This window comes from Fukomys damarensis, unplaced genomic scaffold (genome assembly GCF_012274545.1).
Source record: "Fukomys damarensis isolate Sample0158 unplaced genomic scaffold, DMR_v1.0_HiC HiC_scaffold_14, whole genome shotgun sequence".
Taxonomy (NCBI): Eukaryota; Metazoa; Chordata; class Mammalia; order Rodentia; family Bathyergidae; genus Fukomys; species Fukomys damarensis.
Window position 1 is genome coordinate 135,687 of NW_022900926.1, and position 16,460 is coordinate 152,146.

General features: G+C 41.9%; 1 protein-coding gene across 1 annotated transcript in view; it reads left to right on the top strand.

The window, feature by feature from the left end:
• Kpna5 (karyopherin subunit alpha 5) overlaps positions 1–16,460 on the top strand; it is a 67,275-nt gene that overhangs the window by 23,983 nt on the left and 26,832 nt on the right. The window contains exons 9-10 of the mRNA XM_019210796.2: positions 8,572–8,655; positions 13,367–13,575. Coding sequence (XP_019066341.1) covers positions 8,572–8,655; positions 13,367–13,575 — 293 coding nt within the window. The remainder of the gene's footprint in view (positions 1–8,571; positions 8,656–13,366; positions 13,576–16,460) is intronic.

Sequence of the window (16,460 nt, forward strand, 5' to 3'; positions counted from 1 at the left end):
TACATATATATATACATATATATATATATATAATGCATGTGCATTGCATTCCATCTAAAGATATTTTCAAATTGAAATAAAATCTAGCATTTATTTACATTTTACTCAATATTTGATTTTGCTAAAATATAGACCTTTTAGTTCTATTATTATAGCCATATATTAGTATAATTATAATCATTGTTAATAACAAAGCTGATTATTAAGCTCTATCTCAAATGAATCCTTATGTGATACAACTTCTCACATCTTATAGTTAGTGCTGGTTGATTGTTTTTTCCTTAAAATACCTCAGTTAAAACTTGAACTGTGTTCCTCAAAAAGATATTTTGAAGTTCTAACCCCAGGTATTGGTAAATGAGACATTATTTAGACATAAAGTCTATAGAAATAACTCAAGTTGAAGTCCTTTTGGAACAGGGTGGATCTTAATCCACTCTGAGTGGTATCCTTGCAGTAAGAGAAGAGACATAATGAGAGACCCCCCACAAGGAACTCTAAGGGAGATCCTATTCCAGGGCCAAGTGAGAAGAGATTGGAATTAGGTCAAACCAAAGAATTCTAAAGATTCCCAGAAACTGAGACAGAAGCATGGAACACGTTTCTCCTACATTTTTAATAAGTTCGTGCCTCTACTTGCAATTTAACTTTAAGTTCTAGATTCCAGAATATGAGAGATAATTAACTTATGTTGTCAGACTGAAGTGATTTTTTTATAGCAGACCTAGGAAATTAATGCAACCTCTTAATCTCACTTAGAATATCTGGTCTTAAAACCCCTTTCTACTCTTAATAATTATGAAGTTTTAAACCCTTTGTTTATGTGATTAGTATCTAGTGATACTAGATTAAATATTAAAACAAAACTTGAAGCATTTATTAATTTAAAATAAACCTATTACATGTTCAATACTTTTTTATGAAAAGTATTTTAAAAACAAAAATTTTGTAAGCAGCGTTGCACTGATTCATTTTTACAAATCTTTAATTTTTTTTTCCTCATTGAGTTTATTGGTACATTTTAGGTGTACAGTACAGTGATACCAGGGCTCATTTCTGCCTTTGTATCCAATTGCATCGTATTGTTTTAGTTGAAATATTTAAAATCTTTTCAGATAATCGTGGTGATTTTTCAGTGCTACATCAAAACAAGAGTGATAATTTCTTTTTTCTTTTTTTTTTTTTTTTTTTAGGTAATTTCTTAAAAGTTCATTTTTTTTAACAGTCAAATATCCTATAAACTTTGTGCACTGTTTACATTAAAAATCTGTCAGTCTTATCTTGTATCTTGAATGGACCTTTTTCTCACATTTGACTTTGTAACATTATACCTTTGTCACTTGGAAGGTGTGTTCCACTGAACTATTAACCTCTTCCAAATGCTGACACATTTTATTATATAATTTTTTTTCATTAAGTTTATTGGTACTTTTTAGGTATTCAATAGAATTACCTTCATTATTGGGATCTTGTACCTTTACATGATGTATCTTGGTTCTTCTTTTTTCCTCATATCCCTACCCTCCCTGCAGCTCCTCCACCCTTTCCTATTTATAAAGACTTAGTTTCCATTTTTTCCTTTTCTCGTATTTTTTCTTTTCCCTTCTTTCTCCTGGCCTTCCCACTTTCTCTACTCCTTTATGCCCTTTCTTCCTATTTCACATTATCAGTTGTAAAATTTGAACCTTATTTACACTTTTAGTTTTTCACAGCAGAGAAACTGTTCAGTATTTATACATGTGTCCTATTTATGTGTATCCACTAAAATCAAAGTGGATTAAAAATCTAAATATTAAACAGAAACACTAAACTTGCTGAAAGATAAGTTAGGTAGAACTCTCAAAGACATTGGCATAGGAAAAGACTATGTACAAATCCTCAGTAGCACAGGAGCTAGCACAAAGAATCAACACCTGGGATCTCATCTTATTAAAAAGCTTCTGCACTGCATGAGAAACCACCAACAGCTAAGACACAACCTACAATGTGGGAAAAAAATTTTACCACCTGTTCCTCAGACAAAGGCCTACTATCTAAAATATTTAAAGAACACAAAAAATCAGATCCCCCAAATAATAAAGACCCAGTTCAAAAATGGGAATCTGAAATGAACAGACATTTCTCAGACAAACAAGTAAAAGCAGCAAATAAACATTCAACATCACTGGTCATTAGAGAGATGCAATTGAAAACAATGCTGAGATTCCATCTCACCCCAGAAAGAATGGCTGCTATCAAGAAATTAATCAATAACAAATCCTGACAGAGTTGTGGGGAGAAAGGAACCAAGGAGCCCTTCTCCAACTGTTGGTGGGAGTGCAGACTGGTGTAACCACTGTGGAAATCAATATGGAGATACCTCAAAAAACTAGGATTAGAGGTTCCATTTGACCCAGCTATCCCTCTGCTGGGTATCTTTCCAAAAGAATTAAAAGAATCATACCACAGTGATATATATATGCACACCCATGTCTATAGCAGCACATTTTGTAATAGCTAAAACTTGGAAACAGCCCAGTTGCCCATCAACTGGAGACTGGATAAAGAAGATGTGGTTTTTCTATAAAATGGAGTACTACTCAGCCATAGAGAATGAGAAACTGGAGATGTAGCTAAATGGTTGCATATTGAGGCCTTAAGTGAAATAAATAGAATAAATGTGTATATACAATATATATATATATTTTTTTTAAATGAAAGGATCAGTACCAGTATTGGGAAATTTTCAAACTTAATGGTAGAAGGTCCAGTTTTTCCACACTTCTAACTTTTTAAATCTCAAAATATATCATTGGCAAAAAGTAGTTATTTTTTTAAATGACAGACTCACTTTATATTTTTAAATGTCTACTTTGTTTCTCTTTTCTAACAGCTTTTAATATTCTGTTCTTGTTTTGAATTTCTGTAATCTTGACTATTACATGCTTTGATATAGTTTTGTTGTTTTTGTTTATTTTTGGTACTGGGGATTGAACTCAGACCTTGTGCTTGCAAGGCAGGCAGTGGAACCATTGAGCTAAATCCCTGGCCCTTTGTTTTTTGATCATGGCCAATTGGAGTTCTGTGTGCTTCACTTATCTCTATGTCAAATTCTTTTCCCTGCTTGGACAGTTTTCTGCCATTACTTTTATAAACAGCTTCTTTGTGTCATTTGTACTGTCTTCTGCTTTTTCATCTATTCTGATCAATCTTACATTATTCATATTTGTGTCAGCTAGCAGCTGTTAGATTGATTTTTCATCGTCCCTTGCTATTTTTAAGAAATCTTTTCATGATTGCTGACCACCATCCTATCTTCTTGATGTGATATCCTGTCCTTAACATTGGCTTGTTGTTCTGCATAAACTTTCAGTGGAATGTTTAATATCCGGGATATCTGTTTGAATCTGTTTCTTGGGTTCCATTTCTTTCTTATGTTGGGAAATCATAGTGTCCGTCATTTTCCTAAGCTTCTCTATTTTATTGCTTACATCTGCTCTAGAGTCACTATCCATGTCTTTCCTTGTGATCACCATCTCTGTAGTTATCTGCCAGATTATTTCTCATTTAATATTTTCTAGAGCCTCATTCATCAGCTTTGTTATTTCCACTCTTACCACATCAGAGAGTCCAGGTGGGTGGGTTTTGAATTAGCTAAGGCTCTTTATTTTTTTCTTTTTTAGTTTAACTCCTGGGTTGCTCCTTGTTAATTGTCTGTGACAAGTACCTTTATTCATAGCATTTAGAACCCTTAGGGAATGACTATTTCTCTGAGCTGTCTTCCAAGGGTAGCTGGCTTTTGAATTTTGAGTCTGTTGCAAGATCCTACCTCTTCGATTTATTGGGGATGAGCAGTTTCTGCCTAGTTAGCCGAGACCCTGGTTCTCTGGTACTCACCTATATTATTGCCTATGACTTAGGCGATCTCAGTCTTGGTATACCAGGAAGGACAACTGTTTAGAACAGTTCTGACGATTGGCAAAAGTAGTACAATCGTCGATAACAATAACATCAAACACAGCCTTGAAAAGGACAAAATGTGGTTACTATTAATTTGCCACCTCTAACTGTATGAACTATATTTGTGGTTGTATAACAAAATTTAAAACAAGCCAAAAAATTGTTTAAAGTAATTGTGCCCTCAGTATAACAGTTTTACCCTCAGGGGAGAAAGTTTAAAGGGATTAGTAGAGAAATAATAGAGATAGAAAAAGTAAGAGAATAGAAACAAGCCTAGAGGACAAAGGAAGATTATGCGAAGTTTGGTAAACTGATGAAAAAGACAGGAGGGGTGAGAAGAAAGAAAAACAACAGAACAACAATACAAAAAAACAAAACCTAGAAACATTGTTCACACTTATATAAAAACAAGAACAATCAATCAAGAAAAGAAATGAAAACCCAGAAAAGAAAATAAATGTCCACTTCAAAGTATGTCTTCGCTGTCACTGGTAGACATGTTGGACACACAAAAGTGCAAATACATGTGGATTAGTCCAAACAAGCCAGCCATAGATTGTCGGTGGGCTAGTGGATAATTTCAGTCAGTCTGCACCTTTAGTTCTGAAGCTCAGGCTGGTTTCCAGCTGTGAGGCTGAAACATAATTTGTCCAACCTGCAACTCTATGTCTCCTGCCAGCTTGAGCTGCACTTCCTGCTGGCTTGTACTTGGCTCCTTGAACTCCTGTCAACTTGAATTTAATTCTACCTCACCCCAGTGGAGCCAGCCCAGAGCTGTTCTGAGCTTTGTTGGCCTATCTTCAGGATCTCCTGGGGGATTTCTGAACCTGAGTAACTTCACCAGCCACTGCAGTCTACTGTGCCCAATGGTGCATTTCTCTGGAGGCTTATGTGGTCACCAGTGGTCACTGTGCATTTTTAGGTTCAAGCCACGCCTCCCATGCTGTGAGTTAGGGCTCAGGGAGAAAGTACCACTTGCTAACTCCTGCTTTGTTGAAGTCTTTCTCCTTGCTCTCCTTTGGGCCTCAATTCTTCCTTCACATCCACCTATTTCCCTCCTTCCTGTCTTCCTCATGTTGCTGTGTTCCAACATCTAAACACCAGATGTCCTATACTGATTTTTTTACATACAATAAATTGTTTATATGTAAATCAATAAATAATATACATACACTAAACCTAAAAATTTAGATAATCAAGAGTACGTTAATATGTGTTCATAAAATATGTTGTCTTAATCTTTAGGCTTATATAGTTAAAAATTTAAAATATAAGTTGGCATGGTGGCTCATGCCTATAAACGCAGCGCTCAGGAGGCTGAGCAGGAGGACCCCTGTGAGTTCGAGACCAGCCTGGGCTACATAGTGAGTTCCATGTCAGTCTCAACTACATAGTGAGACCCTGTCTCAAAAAAAAATTTAAATACATTTGCCAGGGATTTGGCTCAGTGGTCTTGCAAGCGCAAGGGCTTGAGTCTGATCCTTGGTACCAAAAAACAAAACAAAATAAAATATATACTTTTATGGCTATGCCACTTAGTTGAAATGATTTAGCATAGTCATTTGAATTAGTTTCTGCATGCTGGGCAGAGCTTATTTCTTTTCTTTAGCTTCTTTGCACATGTGAAACATGACAGAAGATGTCCTGTTTTGCCATGAACAATGCAGCCTTTTTTAGGTTGACTACTGAGCCATAAAGTTGATGAATTTGTAGGCAGATGCATGAATCTGGTATTATAATGTTAATCGGAACAAATGAGACATAACTTTTAATATAATTGGTCTTTTAGGAGAAATTAAAATATAAATAATTTAAAGTGGAGAGAAAGATAAGGAGAAAGATAAGAAGTAGGGAGGTAGTGTACTTGAAGATGGGGAAGAGGGTTAGGATCAGAGGTGAGGGTTTGGAGTGAGGGGTTAGGGGGTTAGGGTTAGGGTTAGGATTTAGAGGTTAGAGGTTAGAGTTTAGGGTTGGGGCTGGGGTTGGTATTTGAGTTAGGGGTTAAGTGTAGGTTTAGGGTTTAGGGGTTATGGTTAGGGTTGTGGTTGTGGTTAGGCTTAGGTTTAAGTGTTAGGGTTGGGTTTGGGTTGGGGTTGATTGTTATGGATGCAACATGTTAGGGTTAATGTTAGTGTGGGGTTTAGGATTATGGAGGGTGAGGTTTAGGGTGCATAAATTGAGGGTTAGTGTAGCTGAGTTAGGGTTAAGGTTTGGATTAGGGTTGTAGGGTTAGCATTAAGGTTATTGCTATTGTTCGGGTTACTGTTAAGTGTTCTGGTTCGGGTTAGGATCCATTTGACTGAGCTATTTCTCTGCTGGGTATATTTCCAAAAGAATTAAAAGAATCATACCACAGTGATATATGTGACCCATGTTTATAGCGGCACAGTTTGTCATAGCTGAAACCTGGAAACAACTCAAATGCCCATCAACTGGAGACTGTTTATAGAAGATGCGGTTTTTCTATAAAATGAAATACTATTCAGCCATAAAGAATGAGACAGTAGAAACATCTATAGCTAAATGGATGCACATTGAGACTATACTCTTAAGTGAAATAAATAGGACACACGAGTATATACCAAATAGTTTATTGTGAAAAATTAAAAGGATAAATAAGGTTCAAATAGTATAATTGGGAGTGTGAAAATGGCTAAAGGGGAAGTGGGAAGGGAAAGGAAATAAGGGAAGAGAAAAAATGAAAAAAAAAGGAAACAAAGTCTTTGTAAATAGGGAAGGGTGAAGGGGGTGAAGGGAGGATGGGATATGGGGAAAAAAAGAACCAAGATACATCATGTAAAGGTAAAAGATCCCAATGATAAGTGTAACTGTGGCATTTGCTATGAATGTACCAATAAACTTCATAGGCTGCCTTTTGTAGGACTGGCATAGTGAATAAGCTGTTTACCCACGCTCTGTGAGCCATGCCAGTAAATGATTAAATCTGAGGTCTGTGGAGAGTCAGTTGGTCGAAAGCATGGGTGATGAGCTAGACTTGTGAGTGGAAGTTGAGGGAGGGTAGTGGGGTGAGATTGAGACCTCAACAGTAACTCCAGTTAGGGTCAAACTGGACTTGAATTATGGGACACCCAGGTGGTGTCCATGGAAAACTGCTTGGTGTGGGAAGAGCCCCTCCCACATCTGGCATCATAGGTGAAATACTGAGAGTAAGAAGTTTACTTTTCTTACCTGCAAGTATTTACATGAAAAATGTTAAAGTTCTTTGATTCTTCTTTTTCGAAAGGTGCAGTCTAAGTCCTCTGCTTGAATGTGGGCTGGACAGACTCATTCTCAGCATGTTGTGTGGCAGAGGGACACTATGTGGATTCAGAGGCTAGGTCATCAAAAAGCACCCCCTCCATTGCCCCCTCTGGAGGAAGCCAGCCGCCGTGCTGGGGGCCAGACCCTTAAGCAGAGCGTGGCCCACATGGGCAGGAGCAGCGGTCTCCTTCCACAGCCAGGGCGTTCGTCACGGGAGTGAGCAAGGCCCCTGGAGAGGCCCCACTGGATCCTGGAAAGCTTGTGAGAGACTCTGCCCCACCTGACACCAGCTTGGCAAGGCCAATCTTGTTCCTGGACATGCAGTTTAGAAGTAAGGGTAGCATTTGAGACTAATAAGAATTATACAGATTTGAGATAGTGTTACATAAAAATATTATCTAAGCTTCACTGTGGGGGTCAAACTAAAAGGAAGATGAACATGCCAACACAGGCACTGGGGCTGTCTGGACTGTTGCTCCAACAGGCTTGGCACTTGTTCTTGCCTTTTTGTCAGCTCTCTGTCTCTTGCCCAACGGCCTTATTAGGATTAACACCCTCTGCTCCGTTATAGAGTTTGAACTTCTGTCCTTATGACTTAGCAGTATTGCTTAATGTCTAGTACCACATCTGATCCATAGCTGATGGGCATCATCCTCAATATCAGTGTTTTAAAATTTTTACTACATCATGCTTACAGTACAGAATAATTACATTCATTGTAAGGAGTTGGTACATGCAAATACATCTTAATTCCTGTTTTTATCATCTATCCCTCCTTTCCTGCTCCTTGCTTCCTTCTCTGGTTCCCTTTTTTGCAAAAGATATATCTCCCTGCTTCCTCTTATCTTTTATTTACCTCTTTAATTTTATAACCCTAAGAATCCATGTGATATTTAACCATGTGTGTCTGATTTGTTTCACTTAACATTATGGTCTTAAGATGCACCCATTTTCCTACAAATCACTCAAGTTTATCACCCTCTTTTTTTCTTTAAAAACATTACTGTGCTTTGAAAAAACCCCAATACTGTGTGTGCTAAGGATTTATTAGTCTGTACAAATTAGTTTTAATAAATTAATGGTTATTTGTTACAGTAAATTATGGAGATTTTCATTACAACAATTTTTCCCACATGCTACAATCTAGAAGGAATATACCTACCTGAAATTGTCATTAGTATTTTTTCCCACTCCTCTAAAGGCAGAAATAGGTTTTTAAATATCAAATCACCATTTTGAAAGCCATAAGATACAGATATTCATAAATATTATGTGACACACCAATATTTATGAAAAAAGTGTTGGTTTTAAAAATGTTAAGTGTTAAAGGCATTTCAATCAACACGCTATTCATGTCTTTCTGAAACCAAGATGTGGGAGACCTTTCTTGACATTCTGCCTTCCTGCCATGTGACCAAAAACACTCACAGAGGAACACAAATCCAGCATACCCATTAAAGGATAAAAGCTTCACACAAGCAGCCAAGCTAATCAAGACAAATGAAAGGTAATACCAAACTTCTTTAATATACCAATGTTGTTTTGGAAGCATCATCTGAACAAGTAGAATTTTAGTTACGAAGGGGCCTGGACTACTGTCCGTACTGAGATTGTGCTTAGTGGTCAAAGAGAATCTTGAACATCCTAGGAAAGTGGTGAAATCATGCTCTGTGTTACTCCTTGAAGATTTGACAGGTTCGATGATGATCTCTGTTTACCTCCCTATGGTTCTAGGAATTCTATAGAACAAGTAATTCAATAATTGATAGGAGTATTTAAGCAAAAAAGAGAACAAAAGAAGACCTTGTAGTAACATATACTAGGCAGATGGGTGTTTTCAAACAATTACATCATAAATGTAAATTATAAAATAAAATGCACTCATAAGGGTCACCTGTTGTATGTTGCATAAAAATATGTGAAAAGCAAACTGTGCATGGTTACTATAACATTGTACCTTGGAAAGCCAGTAAGTGGAGTTTTTTGCAAATATTTATTGCCATAATATAAAACAAATGTACAAACTGCAGGGTCCCTAAAATAGCATACAGAAAGATTTCACTATCTTATCAAATATGCAAGAGATCGATTTCCCAGAGTTTAAAACACAATACAGGCTGTTCTCCATGGCTTTCTTCCATGTGTGATAGTTTGGCTCCTTTATTCTGGTTCTCACTTTCCCACAGTCCAAGTGTCTGAATAATCTTTTCAACCAGCCCTTAAGGGCCGGGGATATAGCTCAGTGGTTCTGTCACCTGCCTCATAAGTTTAGGTCCCAAGTTAGATTCCAGGTACCCAAACAAACAAACAAACAAACAACCAGCTCCTCAAAGGCACACTGTGTACCATCTCATGCTTTTGCACTAACCTCTACAGGTAAAATGGATTGCTTTCGTGCAAATTTCAGACCTTGACTTCTATCAACTTTGTGATTTTCCTTATTAATTTTATTTCCAACTAGCACGGTTACTATGTCATTTCTGGCACAACGGGTTTCCATTTCATTTAACCATTGTCCAGTGTAGCAAAGGTAACACCATAAGCTAACATAACACCCCGTGCACCACACTAGTGGCTGGGAATTAATGTTCTAAACCTCTCTTGATTATATTGTAGGTTTAGCCTCATTTCTATTCACTGAAATTGTTTTCACCTTGAAATCAACACCCATATTGTTGCAAGTTCTGGATAAAAAGTATCATCTGTGGGGCCAGGGGCACCACAACTGCCTCACAAGTGCAAGCAAGGTCCTGAGTTCAACCTCTGATACCAAAACCAAAACCACAAACAACAAACCAACCCACAAACAAAAAAGTATCATCTGTGAACCTTGACAGCAGGCTGGACTTGCTACTCCACTGTCACAAACAAGAAGGATCTTCAGAGTGGTCAACGTATCTTCATGCATCCTGACCCTGTTCTGCCCATGCCCAGCCGGCCACTGTGTGCACCTCTGAACCTTTCACCAGGACAGTCAAGTTTATCCTGATTTATGGCAGGGTAATACTCCATTGTGTGTAAGTACCACATTTTCTTTATCCATTCATCTGTTGACAGACATAGAGGCTCTTCCAAGGTTCAGCTATTGTGAGCTGTCCTGCTATAAACGGGTATACGTGTATCACCGCAATGTGATGCTTTTAACTCTTTTGGGAGGGTATCTTGAAGGGGAATAGCTGGGTTGAATAAAATTTCTGTTTTTAGCTATTTGAGGTATCTCCATATTGATTTCTGTTTTATTTTTTTTGTGACAAGGTCTCACTGTGTAGTTCAGACTGAACTTACTATGTAGCCCAGGCTGGCCTCGAACTCAAGGCAGTCTTCCTGCCTCAGCTCCAGACCTCTAGGGTTGTAGGCATGCACCACTACGCTGGGCATTCTTCATATTGATTTCCATAGTGGTTGTGCTAATTTACATTCCCACTGTCAGGGATTCACTGCCAGGAATTTAGCTTAGCAATGGCCTGCCTCCCAAGTGCAAGATCCCGAGTTTGATCTCTGGTACAAAAACAAACAAACAAACAAACAAACAAAACCTCACAAAAAACCCCAAATCATTCCCACCAACAACGTAGAAGTATCCCTTTTCCCCATAGATTCTCCAGCATTTGTTATTACTTTCTCTGATTTCTCCACGGCAGCCCTTCTGTCCAGAGTGAGACAGAGTCTCCGTGTTGGTTTAATTTGCATTTCTCTAGGAGCCAGAGACGTTGAATAGTTTTTCATGCATTTACCATCCATGCGGACCACTTCTGAGAAATGCGTATTCATTTCTGTTGTCCATCTTTGGACTGGGTCTTTTATATTTGAGAGTCTAATTTTTTGACTTCTTTATGTGTTCTGTATTTTCATCCTCTGTGAGAGGAGAAGCTCCCAAACTTGGTACCATTTTGTAGGTTATATCTTCCCACTCTTTGTTGTGTCCTTTTTTGTGCAGCTTTTTAATACAGTACATCCCATTTGTTGGTTCTTGATGTTATTTCTTGTGCATTGGAGTTCTGTTTAGAAAGTATTTGCCAATGCGTATGTCTTCAAGAGTTTTATCTATTTTATACGCTAGCAGATTGTGTTTCTGTTTTAATATTTAGATCTTCACTTCATGTTGGTTTTAGTTTAGTAAATGGTGAGAAAAACGGATATAGACTCAAACTTTTCCATGCATATAGCCCATTTTCCCAGCACCATTTGTTAAAAAGTCTAACTTTCTTCTTTATGTTTTTGGCCCTTTTGATAAAGATCAGAGGGCTGAATGTACCTGACATTGTTTCTAGTTTTTTTTTTTTTGGTACCAGGGATTGAACTCTGGTCTTTGCTCTTGCAAGGAAGGCCACCAAACCACTGAGCTAAATCTCCGGCCCTCTAATTTCTGTATTCTGTTCCAGTGATCCATATATCTACTTTTGTGCCAGTACCATTCTGTTTTTCTGTTTTTACTCCAGTAGCTTTGCAATATAACTTGAATTCTGCAGTGGTGATATCTCTTACCTCCTTTTGTTGCCCAGGGTTGTTTTTGCTTTCTGGTTCCATATAAATTTTGGGGTTGTTTTCTATAGTTCTGTGAGGAATGCTGTGAGTATTGTGATTGGGATTCCATTCAGCCTACATATCAGTTTTGGAAGTATGACCATTTTGTTCTCTTGCCTTCCTTTGTGCATTGCACGAGTGACTTTGTATGTTGATTTGTGTCCTGCAATGTCACTGCATTTATTCTAACAGCTTTTGATCCCGTCTGAAAAGTGACAACTTCTCTTCTGCAGTTTTCTATCTGGATGACTTTAATTTCTTTTTCTTGCTTCATTGCTCGGACTTGCATTTCCAGCACCAGTGCATTTCCAGCACTCAGTGCATTTCCAGCACTGAGTAGCAGTGTTGACGGTGAGTATCCTTGTCTTGTTTCTCACCTTAAAGGCTTTCAGCTTTTCACCGGGTGATGACAGCTGTGGGCTTATGACAATGACCTTTGTTGTGTTGACTTACATTCCGTACTATTCGATTTGCTTAGAGCATTTAGCATAAAAAGATGCATAACGTGAGCGCGAGTTCCTTCTGCAGTCAGGTGACATGACCCTGAGGTGTGTACGTCTTAATTCTGTTAATGCGTGGCATCACGTTTATGCCTTAAATGTATTCAGACATGGCTGGCATCACAGGGAGAAACTCCACACTATCATGCAAATGGTCCTGACAATATACTGCCTAGTTTAGCTTGTGAGTATTGGGTTTAGAATTGATATGGTTGTGAGAGATGTTGGCTTATAATTTCCCTGTACACGCTGGTCGGGCTTTGGTACCAGGGTATAGTGTGCCTCTAAAAGACATTGGGAAATACTTTCTTCTCCCCAGTTTTGAGAAGGTGTGGAAAGTGCTTGATCTAGCATACACAATAAACACTTAGGCGTTTTCCCTGCTGACATGCTGTGGCTGTGTTCTTAGGATTTAACGGATCTGTCGTGAGGAAACATCACGAATGTGGAAACACTGCGAGGAGAGGGTGACACCTGTAGCACGAGAGGACTGGAAGCTGAATTCTAAAAGCCAGGCAAGAAAGCGCAGGAGAGAGTCAGACAGACGCCACCTGGGCACCTCCCCGATGAGGCATCATCACAGAACATCACGGGCGAATAGCAGGAAGCTCCACATAACTGGCTTCAGTGCAGGATTTCCAACCACCTCAAGCTGTACAGATATCTCATGGCTGTGGTGTAGATGGGGGCATGGAGAGATGGACAGATAGATTCTCAAATTTAATAGCAGAAAATGAAATACATTCAATGATCTCAACTGACCTGACCTCAAGGAACCCACAGACTATTGACCTATAGTGAAAAAATCACAAAGTAGACTAAAACACAATGCATAACCAACCTATCTATATTAATTTGAGTAAAAACACTGAGAAATACAAGAAGCTTAGAGAAGTTAAAGATATGTGAAAAAGAGAAAGGCACTGGATGTGCAAATCAAATTAGTGACAACGGGGCCTTGAGGAGCAGAGCAGCGAGGCGCCCCACCCTGTTCCCAGGCCGGTCAGAGTGGAGCTGGAAGTGAGTTCTCTGTCTCTGGAGCTCACAGCCCAGACTTCCCCGAGTGCTGAGTCTGCCTGGCCCTGAGAGCTCGGGCAGTCAGTGGTTCCTGAGATTCATGATGAAATCTTCCTGTTCCTGAGTGTGCTGCTGTCCCGCCGCTGTCGGGGCTCCAGAAGGCAGGACAGGTTGTAGCTGAGGACAGAGAGGAACCTGTGAGCCCACGGAGAGCCTCACCTCAAGTCTCCCTACCAGGGCCTGCCCAGCAGCCCGAGTCCCGGTGCCCCAGCAGTCACCATGCTGCAGGGTGTGTGGACGACGATGGAGCTGTGGCCACGGGCTCTCTGCAGCTGTGAGCCAGGGACAGCCTCCCCACCCCTGGGCTTTCACACGAGTCCTGCCTGGTGCTCACCTTTCGTTCTCACTGAGCCACTCCCTCGAGTGGAACCAGACCTCAACCTTCTCCTCACGCTGAAAATTATATTTACTCGCTGCCACCTGGAACAGCTGTATCTCCTGGAGAACTTTGGCTTCCTGGGGCGAGAGGAACAGACGGGGTACTGAGAGGGCTTGCACCGGAAATGAGGTGAGGGCTGTGATCAAGGCAGGAAGAGTCCAGGGCTGGTCTACAGGGTGATTTTCTTAATTGTCCCTGATCTTCTCAATCCCGCCCGATCTCTAAACTGCTCTCAGAGTTGGGTGCAGACAACCCCATGTCCAGCTGGCTGTACATGTGTCCAGTCCCCTAAGCACACACCTCATTGGGATGGTTTTCATCTTTCTGTGTGTACAAAACCCTCCCAATGGAGCAAAGATGCAGAGGGTGAAGCCAGGGAACGTCCTGCCAGGAGGAATTCTGCCTTCCTGCCCTCGTGGAACTGCGGGACACAGCTGCTTACCTTTGTAATTTTCTCACAGTTGACGAGATTCCCCTGCAAGGCAGATGGCAAGAGTGCGTGAGAAAGACCGAACCGTGACTAGCCAGCCCTTCCCCACCCTTGGATATGGTGGAATCATGGCAGGGCCCACTAGCATCGGGAGTGCACAGAGGAGGACGAGGTCCCCAGTCAGGTTTGGGCGCTGGAGAGGACGCCATGGGAGCTGAGGCTCCCATCAAGTGCCCGTTGATGTCAGACCGGAAATTGTGGCCTCGCAGAGGAAGGGAGTACTGGCCCTGTAGGTGCTTCCTGGCCTTGGGGTCTCCACTTGTCTCTCCTCCCTTGGCCACCATCTGAAGGAGAGGCTGAGTCCAGCTCAGCAAGGCCCTGTGCAGCTTTGCAGGAAGGCAGCTCTGCCGCTTCAGGACTTGGAAAAGAGGGATTTGGGGGCACTGCAGGGTCCTTCATTCCCAGGCAAGACGGACCTGAAGGCTCCAGCACACAGGGCAGTTGTGAGGATCTCATAAGAGTAGGTTTGCTGAGTGCCAGCGCCTACGGGTTCAGCACAAGGGCCTTCCCTTCCAAGCCCCAGGATCCTGTCCCCAAACTGCTTCCCCGAGGGCCACTGAAGTCCACGTGGTCCTTCATGGCAGTGTCCAGCATCACCAGCTCAGTGAGGAATGTGCCAAGGAAGGGGATGGTGCCCTATGCCATGGGTGGTGCAAATGATGAGTCCCCAGCCCAGCTCCCGGTCAGGCCCCCTGACATTTCACACAGGTGTCTCCTGTCCCCCTCTGGGACACCAAACTAAGCCCTTCCAATTCTCTCACTCCTGCCTTCCTGCCTGGCTTCCTAGGACACCAAACACCACTACTTACTTCACGGTACTTGATTTCCTTTTATGATACCGAGGGTTGAAACTAGGGCCTTTGCACCAAGCCACTGGCCCAACCTTCTCTTATCTTTCACCTAGGGACAGGGCCCTGCTAAGTCATCGATTTGTGTAAACTGGGCTTGAACTCGTGATCCTTGTGCCCCAGCCTCCCAGAGTGCTGGGATGGCGGGCATGTGCCACCATAACTAACGTGGATCCCCTGATGGTGTGCCCATCTCCACCTCTAGCCCCTATCTGCTCTGTGTGCAGCTCCTCCAAGTCTTCCTCTGGCCTCTCCAGTGGAGGCACCTCCAGCAAAGCAGAGAAAGGCTGGAGGAGGAAGGCACCCTGCACTCTCTGGGCAATGTCCTGGGAGGACGGGAGGCTCTCCTGTCCTCTGACTCCCAGAACCCTCCCTGCCACCGGACACTCACCTTGCCCTTCTGCTGCTGCACCATCTGGGCTCTCTGGGGGTTGTTCTCCAGGGTGGCCTTCTTGGAGAGTCCCTCCTGCCAGGCCAGACAGGGTGGTTGAGAATTTTCTCCCCTTATATAACTGTCTCCCTGAGCGGAGACCCTGCATATCTGGCTCCTGTCCGCTTGTATAGCTCTGTTGCCACTCGAATATGCTTGTAGATTCATTCCCAGCGCCCATGCTTCCTTGGTTAGTCGCTCTGGGTATGGGGCCTGGCAACCCTGAATGCGCTTCCTGGGCTCGACATACACCTGCCTCACAGCATCTCCTGAGGGCTCCGTTTTATATAATTATTGTTCTCATCTTCACCACTCTGGGGAACATCCAGGAGAAAGCGCCCCAACTCTTGCTCCTTGCCACACTGTGCTGCCTGAACAGTTCACTTATTTTTCCCCTCTCTAGGTGATGAAGCTGAGGTTAGTCAGTGACTTTCCTAGAGCAGTGTAAGAGAAGCCAGCTCCTCTTGCCAGCTGGAAGTAAAGTCTCAGCTTCTTTCAGCCCAAGTCCCAGCACCACCCCTGACCACTGTCCCATGCTCGGGCTCTTGATGAGTGTCCAGGCCCATGCACCGTGGAATGGAGCAGTGAGCCTCAGACGGCATGTTTGAGAAGCTCCCGCCTGTGCCAGACCACCTGCAGTCGCTGCCCCACAGCTAGACTGGAGGCCATGCCCAACTTCACCTCCTCCTGTGAGTCCCCCAAAGGAGTCCTTTAGACAGAGCCTCTGCTGGGCCATGTAGAATATGGCCTCCCAAGGTGTCAGCTCCGAGGGACATGGCATAATTCCTTGGGAAACGGAATCTGAGATCTGATCAGTGAGGATCCACTACTGAATTCCCGAGTCCCCGAGGTAGTTGTCATATCCATCGGGAGACAGTGTTGCTGCCCACTGGGCACTGAAGAAGGAATCTGAAGACCCATCAGTGTGCGCAGAGGAGCAGAGGGGAAGGACAGCACACCCACGAATCAGTCCCAAGTGTACCCACTGGGACAGGAGCTGAGCTGCCCTTGG